The 18,064-nt window shown below is 41.0% G+C and overlaps 1 protein-coding gene across 1 annotated transcript in view; it reads left to right on the forward strand.

Moving 5' to 3' along the window:
- The window catches only part of adgrd2 (adhesion G protein-coupled receptor D2), a 92,225-nt gene extending 74,426 nt beyond the window's left edge, over positions 1–17,799 (forward strand). The window contains exons 21-26 of the mRNA XM_041788251.1: positions 10,603–10,644; positions 10,784–10,837; positions 11,019–11,166; positions 15,702–15,760; positions 15,849–15,879; positions 17,575–17,799. Of these exons, the coding sequence (XP_041644185.1) occupies positions 10,603–10,644; positions 10,784–10,837; positions 11,019–11,166; positions 15,702–15,760; positions 15,849–15,879; positions 17,575–17,582 (342 nt within the window). The 3' untranslated portion in view covers positions 17,583–17,799. The remainder of the gene's footprint in view (positions 1–10,602; positions 10,645–10,783; positions 10,838–11,018; positions 11,167–15,701; positions 15,761–15,848; positions 15,880–17,574) is intronic.
- Positions 17,800–18,064: the final 265 nt, after the last annotated feature.

The following is an 18,064-nucleotide window of genomic DNA, read 5'->3' on the forward strand; positions in this document are numbered from 1 at the left end:
AAATGATTTTGGTAATTACTTTGGGTGGTGGTCTAACAAATTTGTTAAGCACTGTATATGTATATATATCACATGTAAATTAAAATCTCTTATAATCTGATGTATTTAGATAATGCACATGGAGAAGAAAGAAAAGGAATGTTAAAAACCAAATCAACTTTGCATGTTACTGCAACAACAGAAGAGCTGTCTGAGAAACACTTTAAGAATAAGAGTACCATAAAGAAACGCAGATTTTCTCCCCACATAAACAAACAGATCAAGCTTTTACTTTGAAAAACACAATGGAGGTTTACCAGCCCTGTCATGGCACCCTGGAGTGAAAAGGCAGAATAGTTTCTGTATCTCCTGAGTTCTGCTTCAGACTGAACTAGGCTCTGTGTTGCCAACTCCTCAGTAAGGAAAGAAGCTATTGGCTGTCCTGAAAGTAGCCAGAAGTCGCTAAATGACGTCAACACCTAATTTGCATAATTGTTGGTATGCATTTAATGGTAATGGATGCTGTAGGAGAGAGGAAAAACATCTGGAGCAAGATTAACACTCATATAGATGTGCTACTCTAGATGTGAAAACGGTCTTCTGCATTGAAGATCATCACATATGGAGATGTGCAACTCAAGATGTGAAAATGGTCTTTAACAGCAAAGACTATCATTCATGGAGATGTGCAACTCAAGATGTGGAAACGGTCTTCAGCAGCAAAGATCATTCCTCATGGAGATGTGCTACTCATGTATGGTCTCCAGCAGCAGAGATTGTGGATTGTAGAGATGTTCTACTCCAGATGTGAAGTCTCAGAGAAACTGTGGCTAGGTTCAGCCTGTGTGTTAGCTCAGTTGGACAGGTAACTGCTCTGGAATCATGAGGTTGTTGGTTCAAATCTTCTGTGCATTTGCGAAGCTACTGGTGTAAATCGCTGACTCAGGAGTGAAGAATTCTACCATAGAGTTTGAAGGTTGTGGATTTGATTCTTGGTGCATTTTTAAGTCCAGTCCCCAAAAGCAGAGATCAGATCCTCTGAGAAACATGAGCAGGTGTGTGTCTTAGTGGATTAGTGGAAAAGCCAACTGACTGTAAATCAGGAATTCACAGGTTCAAGTCTTATCATGGATTCATTTATTTTAAAGGTCTGAGTCCAAATCTAGACTTCAGGAGACCTGGACAGGAGTTGGCCTTTCAAATCTAACCAATGTCTTTAAGTTTTTTAAGATCTGAGTCCAAATAAAGAAGGAAAAGCCCCTCTGAGGCTCTGCTGCATGTCTGGCTCTGTAGCCTAAAGAGATAGTGGACTGACTCAGAGTCTGGAGGTTCCAGGTTCAACTCCCATCTTGGTCTCAGTGAATTTTAAAGCCACATCCTGAACAAAGAGGATAAATGCGCCAGGAGAAGAGATGGTAGCGTGAAAGGTATGGCGGCGGTGGGACAGATGTGAAACTCTAGTATGAAAATGTTCTTCAGCAGCAAATATTATCACTCATGGAGATGTGCGACTCAAGATGTGAAAACGGTCTTCAGCAGCGAAGATTATCATTCATTGAGATGTGCAACTCAAGATGTGAAAACAGTCTTCAGCAGCAAAGATTATCACTCATGGCAATGTGCAACTCAAGCATGAAAGTGGTCTTCAGCAGCAAAGATTGTGGATTGTAGAGATGTTCTTCTCCAGATGTGAAGTCTCAGAGAAACTACGGTTAGGTTTAGCCTATGTTTTAGCTCAGTTGGACAGGTAGCTGCTCTGAAATCATGAAGTTGTTGGTTCAAATCTTCTGTGGATTTTTGAAGCTGCTGGTGTAAATCGCTGACTCAGGAGTAAAGAATTCTACCATAGAGTTGAAAGGTTGTGGGTTTGATTCTTGGTGCATTTTTAAGTCCAGTCCCCAAAAGCAGAGATCAGATCCTCTGAGAAACATGAGCAGGTGTGTGTCTTAGTGGATTAGTGGAAAAGCCAACTGACTGTAAATCAGGAGTTCACAGGTTCAAATCTTACCATGGGTTCATCTAGTTTAAAAGTCTGAGCCCAAATCTAGACTTCAGGAGACCTGGACAGGAGTTGGCCTTTCAAATCTAACCAATGTCTTTAAGTTTTTTAAGATTTGAGTCCAAAAGAAGAAGGAAAAGCCCCTCTGAGGCTCTGCTGCATGTCTGGCTCTGTAGCCTAAAGAGATAGTGGACTGACTCAGAGTCTGGAGGTTCCAGGTTCAAACCCCTTCTTGGTCTCAGTGAATTTTAAAGCCACATCCTGAACAAAGAGGATAAATGCACCAGGAGAAGAGATGGTAGCGTGAAAGGTATGGCGGCGGTGGCACAGAGGACTGGACTAGACCAGTTCTGCAGGGGATGCTGGGGTTCAAACCCCACTGTGGCCGGTACCTGGATCAAGGCATGCCTGATGGAGAAGGGGGGACGCGGTGCGGTGTCCCCCTGGGGATCCTTCAGAGATGTAAGTAGGGGGTTATGCAACAAAAACGCAGACACAGCTGGAGTTTTACAGGATGGAGTCTTTATTTGCATGCATGGATGATCACTGAGCCCCCCATGGAGACTTCATCTCCTCCACTGTACAAACAGGAAATACTTACCGTGGCCTCCTTCAGGGTCAGGGTCAGGGTCAGGGTACCAAAGTATCATTTATTTTGAAAAGGCATTTGAACGTACGGAAATCAAGAAAATGGACAACTTCACTGGTTTTTCCATTCTGGACACAAATGGAAAAACCAGTGAAGTTGTCCGTTTTCTTGATTTCCGTACGTTCAAATGCCTTGTCAAAATAAATGATACTTTGGTACCCTGACCCTCCAGGCCCTCCAGGTCCTCTCTGGTCTGCTCCCTCTGCTCATTCAGCAGCCTGCAAACAAAAACCATATGAACTCACATTCCACATAAATAAACGTACGGATGAGTCCTTTACTCACATGACTTTCTGCAGCTTAGCGTCCTTCTCCTGCTCTTCAGTCTTCAGTTTGTCCTGTTCTGACATCAGCCTCTCCTGCTCCAGCAGCAGACCCTGATTCAGACTGAAGGAGACGCTTGCTAAGCTCTGATTGGCTGCTTTTTAACAGCAGAGTAACTGTCTGGACAAATGTCAACAAACCACATCAACATAGATTCATTTTGTTCATCTGGTTTCTGGAAATTTCTCCAAACAGTTATTTGGCTTCAAAAATGGTAGAAGGCAGAACATTTCTGAAATGATAGACCTTTACATCAGTGGGTCCCAACCTTTTTTCTTTAGGGGTCCCTCTACTCTAAACACTCTAAAGCCCCCCAGGACAATCTCTGAAAAATTAAACATCATTGTTATTGTTTTGTTGACTAAATCCCAGCATAACAGGCCTGCATAAATGAGTTCTTCATAAATATCTGCATATAAACTATCCATTATTACAACGGCATTAAGAGCCACCATAAGAATACCAAAATGAGAAGGTTCAGTCAATTTTTAAGTAAAATCTCAAACATTTCTAATTTAACAAGTCATAAATTTACCAGAAAAAGAAAACTGGAAATTTATGTCAACTAAAAGGTAGAATTTTTTGACATTATAAAATCCAAAAGAGCCGTGGAAAAAGAAAATTACAACAGAGGAAGCTGTTTTCCTTCCATAAGTCCTACAGTTGATCTAATCAGGAGATTTTTCTTAGTAGGATTGATCAGTGAGGAAATGATCCAAGAATGATCACATTATCATTATTCCCCAGACTCTGAAGAGACATTTCTATTCATTGTTTTCAGTTTGGATCCTTGTAAATTCACTAGTTTAGAATGTTAAATTCTGACATTTTAAAGTGTATGATGAAATAATTTAGGACTTTTGAACTAGAAAATTCTGAGTTCAGGTTCTTGAAAAAATACGACTTCATCATCTCAACAATGTACTTTTAAATGTCACCTTTTTCCAAGAAATGTACAGATCCTCTTTATTTTATTGGACCTTTTAGAGGTCTCTAATACTTTCTCTTACATTTTCAATCATGACTCTATAAATTAAAGTTCATTATAGGCGCCCCCCCAGGGGTGCCCGGACCCCAGGTAGGGAACCTTCACATGACAACAATGTAACAGGTGTGTGTAGACTTTTAGAGCCAGTGTAAAGCCAGACTACAGTCGTATGCAGCTAAAAGTTCCTGGCTCAGTAAGACTCTTGAGACTCTTGAGACTCTTAATCCATTTTTGCTGCTTTAGCCCATTTGTGCCACTTCTTTAGTCACTTTTCATTAATTTTTGTATCTTTTTGCCCATTTTAGTAACTTTTCACTTTTTTACCACATTTTTGCAGCTTTTTCACCAATTTACTTCCTTTTATTTATTTTTTACCACATTTTTTGCTGCTTTCTGGCATTTTTGTCGTCTGTAACTGGTTTTTTATGTCGCTTCTCCATTAAATTCAAATTTTGCACCTTCTCACCATTTTTTTTGTTTTGCTGCTTTTTGACCTTTTTAGTCACTTATTATTTTTTTTACCACATTTTTGCTGCTTTTTGACCATTTTAGCCACTTTTCATTAATTTTTACTACATTTTTGCCACTTTCGGACCATTTTTATCATCTCTAACTTCTTTTTTAATGTCACATTTCACCCGTTTTGCCATTTAATTCCAATTTTGCACCTTTTCACCATTTTTTTGCTGCTTTTGGTCATTTTAATCACTATTCATTCATTTTTTGCATATCTCTGCATCTTTTTGCCCATTTTAGTCACATCCACTATTTTTTAACATTTTTTCCAGCTTTTTGCCATTTTAGTCACTTTTCACTATTTTATACCACATTTTTGCAACTTTTTGACCATTTTAGTCACTTTTCATTAATCTTTACCACATTTTTTCTGCTTTTTGCCTGTTTTAGTCACTTGTTACTATTTTTTACCACATTTTTGCAGCTTCTGACTATTTTTATCATCCATAACTCCTTTTTTTATATCACTTTTCCCCCATTTTTGCTACTTGTCACCTAGTTTTTGCCATTTAATGCCTATTTTTCGCCTTTTCACCAATTCTGTTTCCGCTTTTTGGCCATTTTAGTCACTTTTCACAATTTTTAGCACTTTTTTGCTGCTTTCTGACCATTTTTGTTATCTGTAACTCCTTTTTTGACATTTTTCACACAGTTTTTGCCATTTTATTTGACCATTTATGCCTCTTTTAATCCATTTTTGCCACTTTTCACCACTTTAAATGTGGCTATTGCAAGGTATTTTTCAACATTATGGCTCTTTTTTTGAGCAGTTTTCAGTAACACTGGTCTTAATAATTAATATACTTATTTTACTGCAGACTTTGATTCAAATATCTCATGCCATGTGTTCCTTTTTATGTCTGTGGTCTCTAACGTCTTTAAAAATGTAGTTGGATTTAAAACAGTCAGACTTACTGTGAGCTCGTCCAGCATCCTCTGCTCGTCTCCGATCTGGTCTCTCAGTGGGCTCAGCTGTTTGTGGTGAGCCTCTCTGTGGTTCTCCAGCTGCTCCTCCAGAGTTTTCTGTGCCACACAGACACAAAAACATTCAGCTATTTCAATCTGTCATTTCTGTAACAGAGATTCTTAGTGAAGTGTTTCCTCCTCACCTTTATGTCCCCGTCCCCATCGGGTCTGCCGATGTCCCCCTTCTCCTTCTCCTCTCCTGACATCTTGTCTTTTCTCTGATGAAAAACAAAGAGGAAAATTCCATCAAGTTAGCCTGTTTTTACTTGAGCTAAGATGTTTTAATGGTTAATATAAATGTGCGAACCATGAGCCTGCAGCTTAGGGAGCTCCTCGGTCAGAGCGTCCTGGCTGTCCTCCAGCTGTCTCTTCTTCTGCTCCATGTTCTGCATGTAGTCCGTCAGAGACTTGATCTTGGCCTGGTGCTGCACAGACCACACAAAAATGTGCTGTTTGTTTGTGCTGCTCACTTCCAGCCAACATTTATATGTTCCCATTTTTTAAATATATATTTATTTTGTGGTTGACTGTCACTAGGAAGCAACCCGACCTCATCTGTCCACACAAACATTTGTGTGTCAGCCATGTCACCTATCCTTCCAGGAGGAAGGATAGGTGTGCATGCATGTGTTTCATTGTCAGTCACACTGCCAACTACTGGCCTGGCATGCATACTACAGCAGTCTCAGGCACATTAGTGGATCTGATTGACATTTAAACACCAAACCTTAAAACAAAAAAAACAATAAAGAAGAATTATGTTATGTTAAATGTGCTGCTTTTTGACCACAAAAATAAAAATGGCAGACTTCCTGTTTGTTTTACCTTAAAATGATGTATAAGCTCAAGAATCTTCAAAATCCTCGGATGTAAGCTCATACAGTACTGTGCAGAAGTTTGCAGAGGCATGTAGAGTGTCAACGGTCCTTCACAGGTCCTGATGTTCCACAACCCCAGGCTGAAGAGAGGAGGGAGGGCGGCCAAATGTGTTGACATGTGCGTATGTCTCTCAGCAGCCAAGGTCGAGCTTGACAGCATTTCTTTTGTCTGGGCCTTTGCACCCCTGGTAATACGCCCAACAACCACCAACAGTTTTAAGGTGCTTAGAACATACACACGACAACCAGGGGGCTGTGGCAACCCTCCTACCCGCCCTAACAGTACCCTAGGCTTATTGAAGCAACACATCTACCCATAACCCCACCCTAAAGCTGTGGTTTTTGTTTTGTTTTCATCAGATTATTTTCCCATGCCCTTGGTAATGTACAAGGACATCCAGAGCATGACCTGGGTTGTGCGAATCCTCCTTCCCACCCAATGGGGCCCTCAGGTGGGCGTACCATTACACGCCTTACTTCAGCCTCATATTTTGGCCTAAACATGCCTGAAACTTCTGCACAGTACTGTATATGTGGGGTCAGCGTTTCCGCTAGACTTTTTTGTCGCCAGTCAAAATGACCAGCAGTCCTCAAGAATTCTGGCCATTTAGAACAACTACCAGACATTTGCTTTAACATTATTTTTCTGCATTAACAGCAGCAAAATGCATAAATCTGATACTCTGTGATACATTGATACACAAGTCTGCACTAAACGGGAGAGAGGACACATTTTTATTTCTAGACCTGACCCAAAACCGAGACAGTAGAAACCAAGCCGTCAATAAACCTGACTAATTATTACCCCGTTATTATAAACTGGTAGACACGTGATTACACACTAGAAACGACTGCACAACGACTTTCTCTTATGTTTCTTTGTGTAAGTGGTTTGAAGTATCAAAATAAAGGCTGCGCGCTTTTCCTTACACACACAGTCAGTTACACAATAATCGCCCACATTAAACTCATAAACAACAGTTAGCTTCACATTAGCACCGTTAGCCTGTTAGCTCATTGGCCGCTAAGTTCTTTGTAGCTTACATCAGCCAAATACCATCCTCCACACAAAGCTTTCAAACATATAACAAAAGTGCTCTCTTAACTGGACACTGCATTAGAACTCTACATTCCAAATAAAAAATGAGTCTTACCGTCAGTTGCTAATATCAGTCCTCATGATGATATCACTGTAACCTCCAATAAAGCAGTAAATCCAACCATCCTGGTTTATTTGGACTAATCCCAAAAAGATAAAAGCTCCACAGCAGATAGTCCAGTCCTCCTCTCATTGATGGCTTATCCAAGACTACCTCTGCTAATTAGCCAGCGTAGGCCTCTCTCTGCTGTTGCATCGGGGTTTCAGATGCTCAGTTGTACAGTTTCCTTTGATTCAGCCTCTTCATTACTCACAACGATGACAGACTCCCTCCATACCGCTGATGATATTAAGCCTTTGGTTAACCAGGAAAACCTCATTTAGATTAAAATTCTGCTTTATGCGAAAGCTCTGGTCAAACTTTCCCTGCAGAGTCTCCAGCAGTAATGAGCAGGCGCAGTAGAGAGATAGATTCACTTTGACGTCACTGTGCATACATAATTAGCCATGTGCTTGCCGTCTGAGGAGATAAACAACCCCAGCACCGCAGGACAGTAGATGTAGTAAGATTAGGCAACTTTTAGTTTATATTAACACATTCTCGCAACATATCTTCTAGGTTACACAAAATATACTATGCAAGTATTCAGTATTTACTTATCTGGTCATTTGCATGTTTTCTGCCCGACATTTTGACCAGTTATATGTTTATCTGCCGGACTTCCGCCCATTTTACCAGCCAATGACCGGCAATTACCAGCTAACGGAAACTCAGTGTGGGGTTGCGATGAAACCTAATTCCCTATTCTGAGGATTGAACATATGGTCACCCTACTCTTGGAGCTTCTCCTAGTCTGGGGGCCCAAGGCAGTTGCCTACCGTTGACTAATGGTAAAATACATTGGTGTTTTTGCATCATGTCTTGCATTATAAAATCAGATCAGGGAATGCATGGTGAAATACAGCTCATGTTTGCACTTGATTATCAACTCTAGTCCTTAGTTCATTAGCTGTCACATAATTAGTTGTAAACTGTTAATTGAATGGTTAACTAATTTTCTTTCATGAATATTTAATAGATGTTTTAAGCTGTTTTATGAATATCTGTGGCTCTTGAAATAGTCACCTTAATACCATCAAGTAATGTTGTTTGACACATAAGCATCTTAAAACGCTTTATAGGTGAAGATCTTTGTTTCTATAGAACCCACAGCTTTACAAGAATGTTAAAATGAAAAATTACTGTCTGATTTTAGCTGTGGGAGAGGGAGTCAGTCCTTAAAACAACAGGTCATTCCACATTTACCTCTCTCTCCCCTGATAACACTGCACTTACTTCCTCTCTATACACTGGCCCTGTTCTTCTTCTACCTTTTGTCCATTCTGTACATCCCTTTCCTGTCTCTCCCTACTTCTTCTCATCCCATCCACCCCCGTCTCCGTCGCTCTTTAATTAATCAAAACAAGCTGGCCCCTCAATGACCCCCACAGAGCTGCTAGTTAATTTAGATTTACTGCCAGTCTCCAGCTGAGGGCAGATAACACTACAGTAGGAGTTCTTCCTCATGTAGGAAGGAGGAAGACGATGGGTCGGAGCTTCTCTAAAAGAAGAAAAACTGAACAGCACTTGGCTGCTTTAGAATTCTAAGAAAGTAGAGAATGATGGAGACGGTTTGAGGGCTGAGGTAGCAGGATGAGAGCTTGTAGGGCTGAAGGATGACATCCAGCAGAGGCTCTTCTTCTGAATATTACATTTCTCTGGTTACTGGTTCATTCAATATAAAACTGAAGAAGGAAACTACTTCAGTTAGGTCATTTTTACTCTGTTCATTATAGTCCTTGTAAAGTGAAATCCAAACTTTGTTTCATAACAATCTAGATATATTAGAATAAGGTTGCTGTAAACATGTGAAACACTGTGTGGCCGAAGTTTGGATTAAGACCATTAGAAAGTTGTACACCTCTTTCCTGGCTTGTTTGTATTCAAGCAGGGCAAATATAAGATGCCCATGACATCACCAGTCCCTCTGGGGAAAACCTGCCCCCTAACGCTACAACAATGTAAAATCACAGAGCAGTTCTACACCCTGATGTCCCTGCCTCCATTTTGAAAGTTAACAGCCAGCTACATGCTGTGCTTAGGTTATTTTGAGGTAAATCCCAAATCTATCAGCCACATTGGCCTTTGAGTCATTACAAGTATCATAACAGAGAGATATGTGCCAGAAAACAGTGAATATAATCCCAGACTTCTGCCTCTCTGTGGGACAGAGCCAGGCAGCTACGCAGACTGTGACTGTCTCTCTCCAAGCAGCCACAGTTTAATCCTTCCTGACTGTTCGCTTTGAGATGCTAAAGTTTAGTAAAGTATCTGATGATAGACACATTCTATTCCTGTCTGTCACAGGAAAAGCCTCCAGTGCTAATCATCATGGGAAAGGGAAGAGCAACATCAGGGAGTTTAAGCTTTTCAGCAGCTAATGACAATGCTAATGACTTTATAGCTCTAAACTGTCTGCCTGTCTCAGTATAAATGTTAGTTTTAGTGGTTGAATGTTATGTTTGATTCATTTCTGACTCCTCAAAGAAGCCCGGTGAGCCAGCTCAAATTTGGGTATAAAAAGGTGAATTCAGTTTGAAATTCCTCATTCCTGTTCAAAATGGTAAAATGTGGAGAGCTCACTGAAAATGAAAGAGTCTGCACTGAAGCACTTCATGATGCTGGATGGTCTCTGAGACAAATATGACAGGTGGTCCAATAAATTTGTTAAGCACTGTAAATTCCTTTTATTCCTGGCAGACTCTGCTAAAACAGTGTGCAGTTGAAGCATAACCTGTCCCTTAAAGGTTTTACCGTTTAGCGATGCACAGTTCTTAAAAATTCAGAATGTACAGGTGGTTACAAGAAGGACTTTTAAGAGTAAAAACACACACATGAGAGCAATCAGATTTGGTTTCAGTTCAGCCACACCCGACTGAATCTGACTGAAGTTGATGCCAAAAAGGGAGTGAAAAGCCTCCCAGATTAAAGGGTGAGAGAAGTATTTTGCTCTAAATTATCCCCTCTTCATTGCTTTCAATACAAACAGACATGACATATTGGAGTATTATATGGACTCTGTGAAGCTGTATAAACGGAGTTTATTCTGCTCCACTTTTGTCCTTTCACATCAGCCTCCTAATGCGTCTCTCTCCTCTCCACAGGGCCTCTACATCTTCTTGGTGTATGCTGTTTACAACAGTGAGGTGAGGATGCTTTCTGTCCATTGTCAGTGCTGCAGGCTGCCGTCACTGCGGCAGAATCTTTGAATGCATCTTTGTGTGGTATGTGAGGTTACCTGCCTTTTGGACTAACCAGTGGGTGTAATCGCTGCTTCTCATTTAGGTGAGGAATGCCATAAAGAGGATCAAAGAGAAGAGGAAGGCCTTATCTTTCACGGTGAGTGAGTTAGAAGTGCATAATAATGATCAGATCCATCATCACAGTACAGAGAAGACATTCCCTCTTAAGAAAAGTTCATACTGTAACTCAGACTTCAATTTGTGTGGATGAATCTTTAGCAGTGTAGAAGGCCACTAAGCATGTCAATTAATCCCTTTGCCGCATGTCTGATTTTCAGAATTGCTCCCAGCCAACCAGCTTTCTTCCCTCCCAGAGGGCCCCCATCTCCTCCTGGGGCCACAGTGCTCTGACCCCCTCCAGCCCTGAGACCAGTGAGACCTCTGGACCCCCCAGCTCAGCCTCCACATCGCTGGTCATCAAGAATGGTGAGCTATGGCTGGCTTCATTATGATTTTAGGCCTGATTTTGGTGTCAGTTAACCCCTGCCCTAAAATGATCGGGGGGGGTCTGGCCTGAGTTGAGACTTGTCACAACCAGTTGAACATTTGTCAAGCCCAAACCTTCAACCCCACAGCATTCAGCTCCAGAAGATCTCCATCAGAAAGCATTAAAAATGTTCATCTCCTTGCAGTTCTATTGGAATTTGTAAAATTAAAACTGTTCTGGTCAAAATATGTGCAGGGAGAAAAGGTAACACTGATATGAGGTATCCTGAGACAATAGAGAATAAAGTGTATTTCAATTAGTCACTGAAGCCGTGGTTCCATTAGGTGGTCCTGTTTGATTTAGCATTTAGGTTTTGGTACCCTAAACCCCCAGATACCATACCCTCACTTGGTGGGTGGACTATCCAGGCTATGGGTGTGATGTCACATGGTGTCCGAGTCCTTTCTAGTTGTAGAAAGGATGAGTGGCGGAGGGGAATAAGCTGTAAACCGCTTTATTTCAGCTCAAAGTGACAGTGTGTATCTCTGTCGAGTCGAAATATCCCTAATTTAAACAGATATTATCTGTTCTTTCTCCCGTTTTTGCCCACTTACAGAGCAGACTTCTGTGTAAGGGTGCCAAAATGTGGGATGGTATGGGTTGGTTTTTTTGGGATGCTTTACAAATTTTGATATGTGGAAACTAGACATGTTCTGATACCATTTATTTCCTTCCCAAGAGCGATACCAAGGTGTTGGGTATCAGCCAATACTGAGCACTGATCTGATACCAGTGTGAACTTTCTGGACTGACTGTTCAGACCGGCAAATTATTTTTAGACCTTTATTTGACTAAGAACATAACTCAACAAATAGAATCATAATGTAAAGCATCTCTGTGATCCTAAAGTTGTTTTCCAACTAAATATTAAAATAAATATAACACAGGGGGCTGCATCACAGGTCCTGTCTCTCCATTATGCTCTATCCGGGCTGCATGTTGTGATTATGGAACAGCCTGCCATTGGCTGACAGACCTTCACAAAGGGTAAACAATAAGACAGCATTCAATCTAGTGGTAACAAATGGATTAAAATGGATAAAAAGACATTCAATATCAGGTTTACTGGTGTGGATTTAAACATTAAAGTCCCCAAAAGTGGACAAGGGACTCAAAGGCATCAATAGCGTCAATGGGAAGGCACAACAGCTAGCTTGAAGAGGAAAAACAATTAAGAGGCAACTATTTATGGTTCCAAAGTTATATAACCCTTGATAAACTGTGTCTTCATTCTTTGCTGCTGCAGTGGGTCCTTTAATTCTTTGTTGGTGCTCTTAAAACGGTAGCTCGTGCATGCAGTGTTTTCCAACAGCAAAGAAGAACTGATTTCTGCTTTATAGCGTTAATATTTAGCATGGCTAAACAAAGCTAAATATAAAGCTAAACTAAACAGTATCGGATTGGTGCATAAACACGTGTACTCGCCATTACCAATAGCTGCATTTAAGCAGTATCTGATGTATGTCCGATACTGGTATTGGAATCGGAACAGCTTTAATGGAAACAAAAAAATGTGTGTCATTCCTTAACAAACAGAACCAAACTACTGGAAATGACCTATAAATCTGATATAAACCTTGGCCTTTACATGCAGAGTTTTTTCCAGGTTCTTTGGATCTTTTGATGATATGAATTGTAGATGGTAAAATCTCTTGCTAGTGCACGCTAAAGCCAGGTGTGCACTTTGCAAATTCCCTCGATTCAGCCACGAATTTTGAGTCACACAACTCACTTTGAAGTCGGGCCGACTCTCAGTCAGATCGGGCGTCATTTTTCGTGCTGTGTACAGGGTGGTACAATGGTCGACCACAGCCAGACTACGACCTGACGACCTGTTCCCGACTGGTTGGAAGGATTTCTGGCATGCTAGATATTTTGGTAGTATGACTCCAGACACTTCACAGTGACAGCAGAAATGCGAGCAGAATAAACATGTTTGGGGGATTGTTTTCCTTAGTAAACTGTCAGACAGTGTCCTAAATTACCATGACAACAGCTCGAACGACTTGCTGATGCACCCCCACTATGATAAAGGAAAAAAACGAGCAAAAAATAATCCTGCCTAAGCACCTGCAGCTGACGATGACGATGTTTGTGTGTGTGTGGTATAGAGAGAGATAGTGGGAGAGGGAGAGGGGGGAGATAGAGAGCATATGACTGGAAACACTTCACCCTCAGTGTGTGAGACTTTTAGAAAAGGAAACTCCATCAGATTATACTGTGTGAGGACACAACTCGTGCGCGATGGTCGTGCGTTGTAAGTGATTCAGTCACACAGTATGAGATGACATTCTGCCATGACTGTTGTATAGTTGGCCTGAAATCGCACAGTGTATACCAAGCTTAAGGTACATAGTTCATGAACTGTTTGACTATCACCAATGAATCTTCTTATCTGTGAAGTGTTCTAGGAGCCAAGTGCACCAGCTAGGCATAAAGAAAGTCGTTTTTATCTGCTACGTCCAGGGCTGGACTCAGGAGAACACTTGGCCTTGACATTTTTGTCTCAAAAAAGCCCCTCACAACAGGCCCGAATAAAATGTAATTGTGTTCAAGTTCCTTTGTCCCCTTATTAAGAGGAGCTATTAAAACAATGTCTGCAAACTATGACTCAATTTAAATGTAAGTGCTAAAGACACATCTAGTGGTGTTTATGACTAATTTATGGTCAGAGGTGACTAAAGTAAAAGTGCAGGAAATATAAAGCCTACACATATTTAAAAAAATAAAAATAAAAATCTCTGCCAGAATTCACTTTATTTTTTAATCAGAAAGTCCTCAATCTAATATGTATGCTTAATCTGAAACTGCAGATTTATAATGTAAATTACAGTATAAGTGGCATTTAACAGAAATTTGATTTTGAATACTTCAGAAAAGCATCTCTGCTTTAATTTACATTTGAAGGTTCTGTATATTTCTACTCCAGTACATCCCTTTACTTATTTGTACTTTTTAACAGTTATAGCTGCCATTTTTTGATCTCATGAACAAATACAAATTATCAGAAACAAAAAATGAAAATATGTTGACGGCAAACATATTATATGATTGTGATATCAGTATAATAGAAAATAAATAACAGGTAACATTTTAAAATCAATAATAAGAGTTCTGAATGTTAATGAATGTAGTAGCACAGGCCTACTGGTATGTGATGGGGAAAAAGCCTGAATTCAGGCTCATGCTGCCCGAATTCCTAGATGGCCAGCCCTGATAAAATTGAATTATGGAGTCTCTTTAATAAGATTATCACATTGGTTAAGTCTGACGTTTTAAAACTAAGCCTGCTCCATCCTAGGTATTAAAGTTACACCCAGGCAGAACTCAAACAAAGCTGAAGTCCAGCTTGTGCACAGGGTAGAACTTTAGACCAGTTGTAACTCCTAGCTCTAAAGCCGGGTGTACACTGTGCGATTTCAAGCCGACCGTACAACTGTTGTGGCAGAATGTTATCTCATACTGTGCGACTGAATCGTTTACGATGCACGACCATCGTGCACGAGTCGTGTGCTCACACCGTACAATCCGACAGTCGTGCAAGACCCGAGAGCTCACACTGTGCGACTGAAGTCGGGACGGACTGTGACAGAAACCTGCAGAGTTTCCTTTTTAAAAGTCTCAGGGTCTCAGGGTGAAGTGTTTCCAGTCATATTCTCTCTCTTTCCCCCCTCTTGCTCTCTCGCTCTCTCTCCCACTATCTCTCTCTGTCTCACACACACAAACAGCATTATATCTGTGCCAGATGCAGGTCCGCGGGTAGGAATATTTTCTGCTCGTTTATTTCCTTTATCATAGCGAGGATGGAGGGGCATCAGAAAGTAATTCTAGCCGTTGTCATGGTAATTTAGGACACTGTCTGACAGTTTACTAAGGAAAACAATCCCCCAAAGATGTTCATTTTACGTTCTGCTCTCACTGTTAAGTGTCTGGAGTCGTACGACCAAAATATCAAACATGCCAGAAATCCTCCCGACCAGTTGGGAACAGGTCGTACGGTCATAGTCGGACTGTGATCGGCCGTCGTATGCCCCTGTACACAGCACGAGAAATGACGCCCGATCCGACTGAGAGTCGCACGACTCCAAATTCGTGGCTGAATCGCAGGAAAACTGCACAGTGTACACCCGGCTTAAGCTGGGTGTAACATGTTCAGCTCCTGGTGTTTGTGAGCATTCCACAATGTTTTGAAAGTATAGCAGGCATCAAATTCAGAATTGATTCCAAAATAATAATAAAGTATATTAGTTTGAATATTAGGTGTCTTCTCTTGCTGTGTTTAATTGAATAAAGGTTGAAAAGAATTTTTCTGGGGTTTTTATTCACACTTTACACAACATTCCAAATTTCTGGGATTGTGTTTCGACCAGCCTTACTCTCTCTTACTCTCTGACATGTCACAGTGACCCTGTCAAAAAAAACAAAACAACAAAAAACATGTTTGAAACTGAACTGGTCCATTTTTGTCTTTCAGAGAGCTTCAGGAAGGAGAGTTTTGTGACTTTCTCTTTGAAACCATCATCAGGAAATCAAGTAAGTTGGTGTGTTTTCTCTGCACTGTTATCGTTAATTATGCTTCTTACGTATGACTGAATTGTTCATGTCTTTTTAATTTACACAGGTGGTCCAGCTGACTGGGTTCAAGCCATCGGGTATGACTCTAATAAGATTATCAACTCCTCTGGTTTTATGTCTAAGAATAGAAAAGAAAAAGGCCTTTTACACTTATATGAAAATACCTCACTAAAGCTAAGGTCCTGAGGTTTGGCGACAGGCGCGCAGCCTTGAGCAGCAGGCAGAGATCACGGGAGAACTGCAAGTTCACACAGGAATAGTATGTCAAAAATTCTTTGGCTAAATGTCCTCAAAAGTGAACTTTTCCTCGTCAATGGTGCCGTGGTAGCTCTGCGACCCACTGACCTCTCGCTGCAGGATGAGACGTAACGTTGATATAGTGATGATTTACGGTCAGGAGTTTGTGCATCGTGCGTGTTGTATTTTGAAAAAAACAGATATTTTACACTTCTGACTTTCCGTTTGGAGCTTTCATATCAACGGGGATTGATGCGGTTTGGCAGCGACCTTTGCTGAAAACAGACGGCCGATGCCGGACTGGAGCGGCAGCTGTGGAATTTCTCTGATAGACTAAAAAGAGAGCGATTTACTCCACAGTACGATTTACCAGTGGATCACGTCGCGGTCGCTGTATGTGGAAATTGGAGGTAAAGAAGCTTTGACTTGTAAATAAATCCTTTTAAACAAGTCTGATCAATTCCACCCCCTTCACATTTCTGAAAAGTTTTCTTTCTGTAGGTTTTCCCAGTGTGCAACTCTCTTCCAACCCAGTATTAGGAATATTTGGAATATTGTGAGCTTTCTCTTCTTTCTGTCTTCTTTATCATACCTCTACATTTGAGCATTTTAAAGCCGCTCTGAGGACAAAAAAGTGCGTATTCGCATTTTTTCTCATTGAAATTCCTGGCTTTGGTTGGCTGAATGAACTCACTCATATTTCAGCTACTACTCACAGAGGTCATCTATAATGGTAGATTGGTGTGGAATGAATGCAGAGAATTTATTCTTAATCTTAATTTTTCCTTCTTCATAAAGCAGTAGTAAACAGAATAATAGTCATATTTCTACAGTTTAAAGTCTCTGATCTTTGGTGGAGAGCACCATCTCGTTGTGACCTCAGTCTCAACAGTATGAGCTTTTAAAAAAGTACCCTCTGGGTAGACGTGTGAGGAGTCTGCCTCTGCCTACATGGAGCTCAAATGTAGGGGAGATACACAGATCAGACAAAGAGCTGACTGGAGGAGAAAGAGCAAATGGAGGGTTTTATTTTCCCCATATCGTCTCCCTTTACCTGCACAGTGTTCAGGATGGGGCCTGTGTGAAAACTGCCCCTGTGTCTTTTGTGGATTTGAATGTGCGAGCGGTCACAACAGATGGTCCCAGGATCTCTGAAGGGTTAAGTCACCGTCAATGGCTCTGAATTGCCTGGCAGGATGTTGACAGAAGTTTCCAAACAGATTCATTAAATATTTAGGCGTCTGTGAAGAACGCCTGATGGAGGGTGTTTGAGTGCTGCTCAGTGATCATTGTTAACTGGTGAGACAAAGGACAAGTTCATTCCCTTAATCAGGAGCGGGCGGCGCTGGCTATTCATGCTATCAGCCATTAACCACTTCAACACCTGCTCTCTCTCTCACTCCGCCTTTCATTCTCCATCTTTCTTCTTCTCTCTTTTGTGCACAAACACACTCACTCTCCTGTAATGCAAAAACATTAAACATCAGACCGGGCTCTGAGTCGTAGCTAATGTCTTTCACTTTATTTCACTGCAGGTTGTTGAACTGCAAATGGAGTGGATCCCGATACTTGACCACAATAAACGTGCACCTCAGTGCACGAGGAGGAAGGAGGAAGTGGGAACACTCAGAGCAACTACAAGAAGTGCATGTACGCAGCCGCACATACACAAAGCAGCAGAGAGAGAGAATATGGAACATAAAAGATAAAGGTCCAAAGTTTCTGTGCTAATAGTCTCTGTGGTTTTTGCACATATCAGATCCCAGAACGCTCATTATTTTAATAAGAGGCATGTAGCAAAACAGCAGATGGACAGTGTGATCTTAAGGGACATTGTGGTGAATTTTCACTCTTATGTCATAAATGTTTTTTAGCTGAATTCTTGAATTATTTTAGATATTTCCAACAGTTTGCAAAGCCAGAGAAATTCTCCATTTCTATAGCTGTAATAGCCATTGTTTCATAATAGCAGCTGAAGTGAAAGACACCACATGTTTATCACTGATGTGGAAAAGATGGATTTGA

The sequence above is a fragment of the Cheilinus undulatus genome, linkage group 5 (assembly GCF_018320785.1).
Source record: "Cheilinus undulatus linkage group 5, ASM1832078v1, whole genome shotgun sequence".
Lineage (NCBI taxonomy): Eukaryota > Metazoa > Chordata > Actinopteri > Labriformes > Labridae > Cheilinus > Cheilinus undulatus.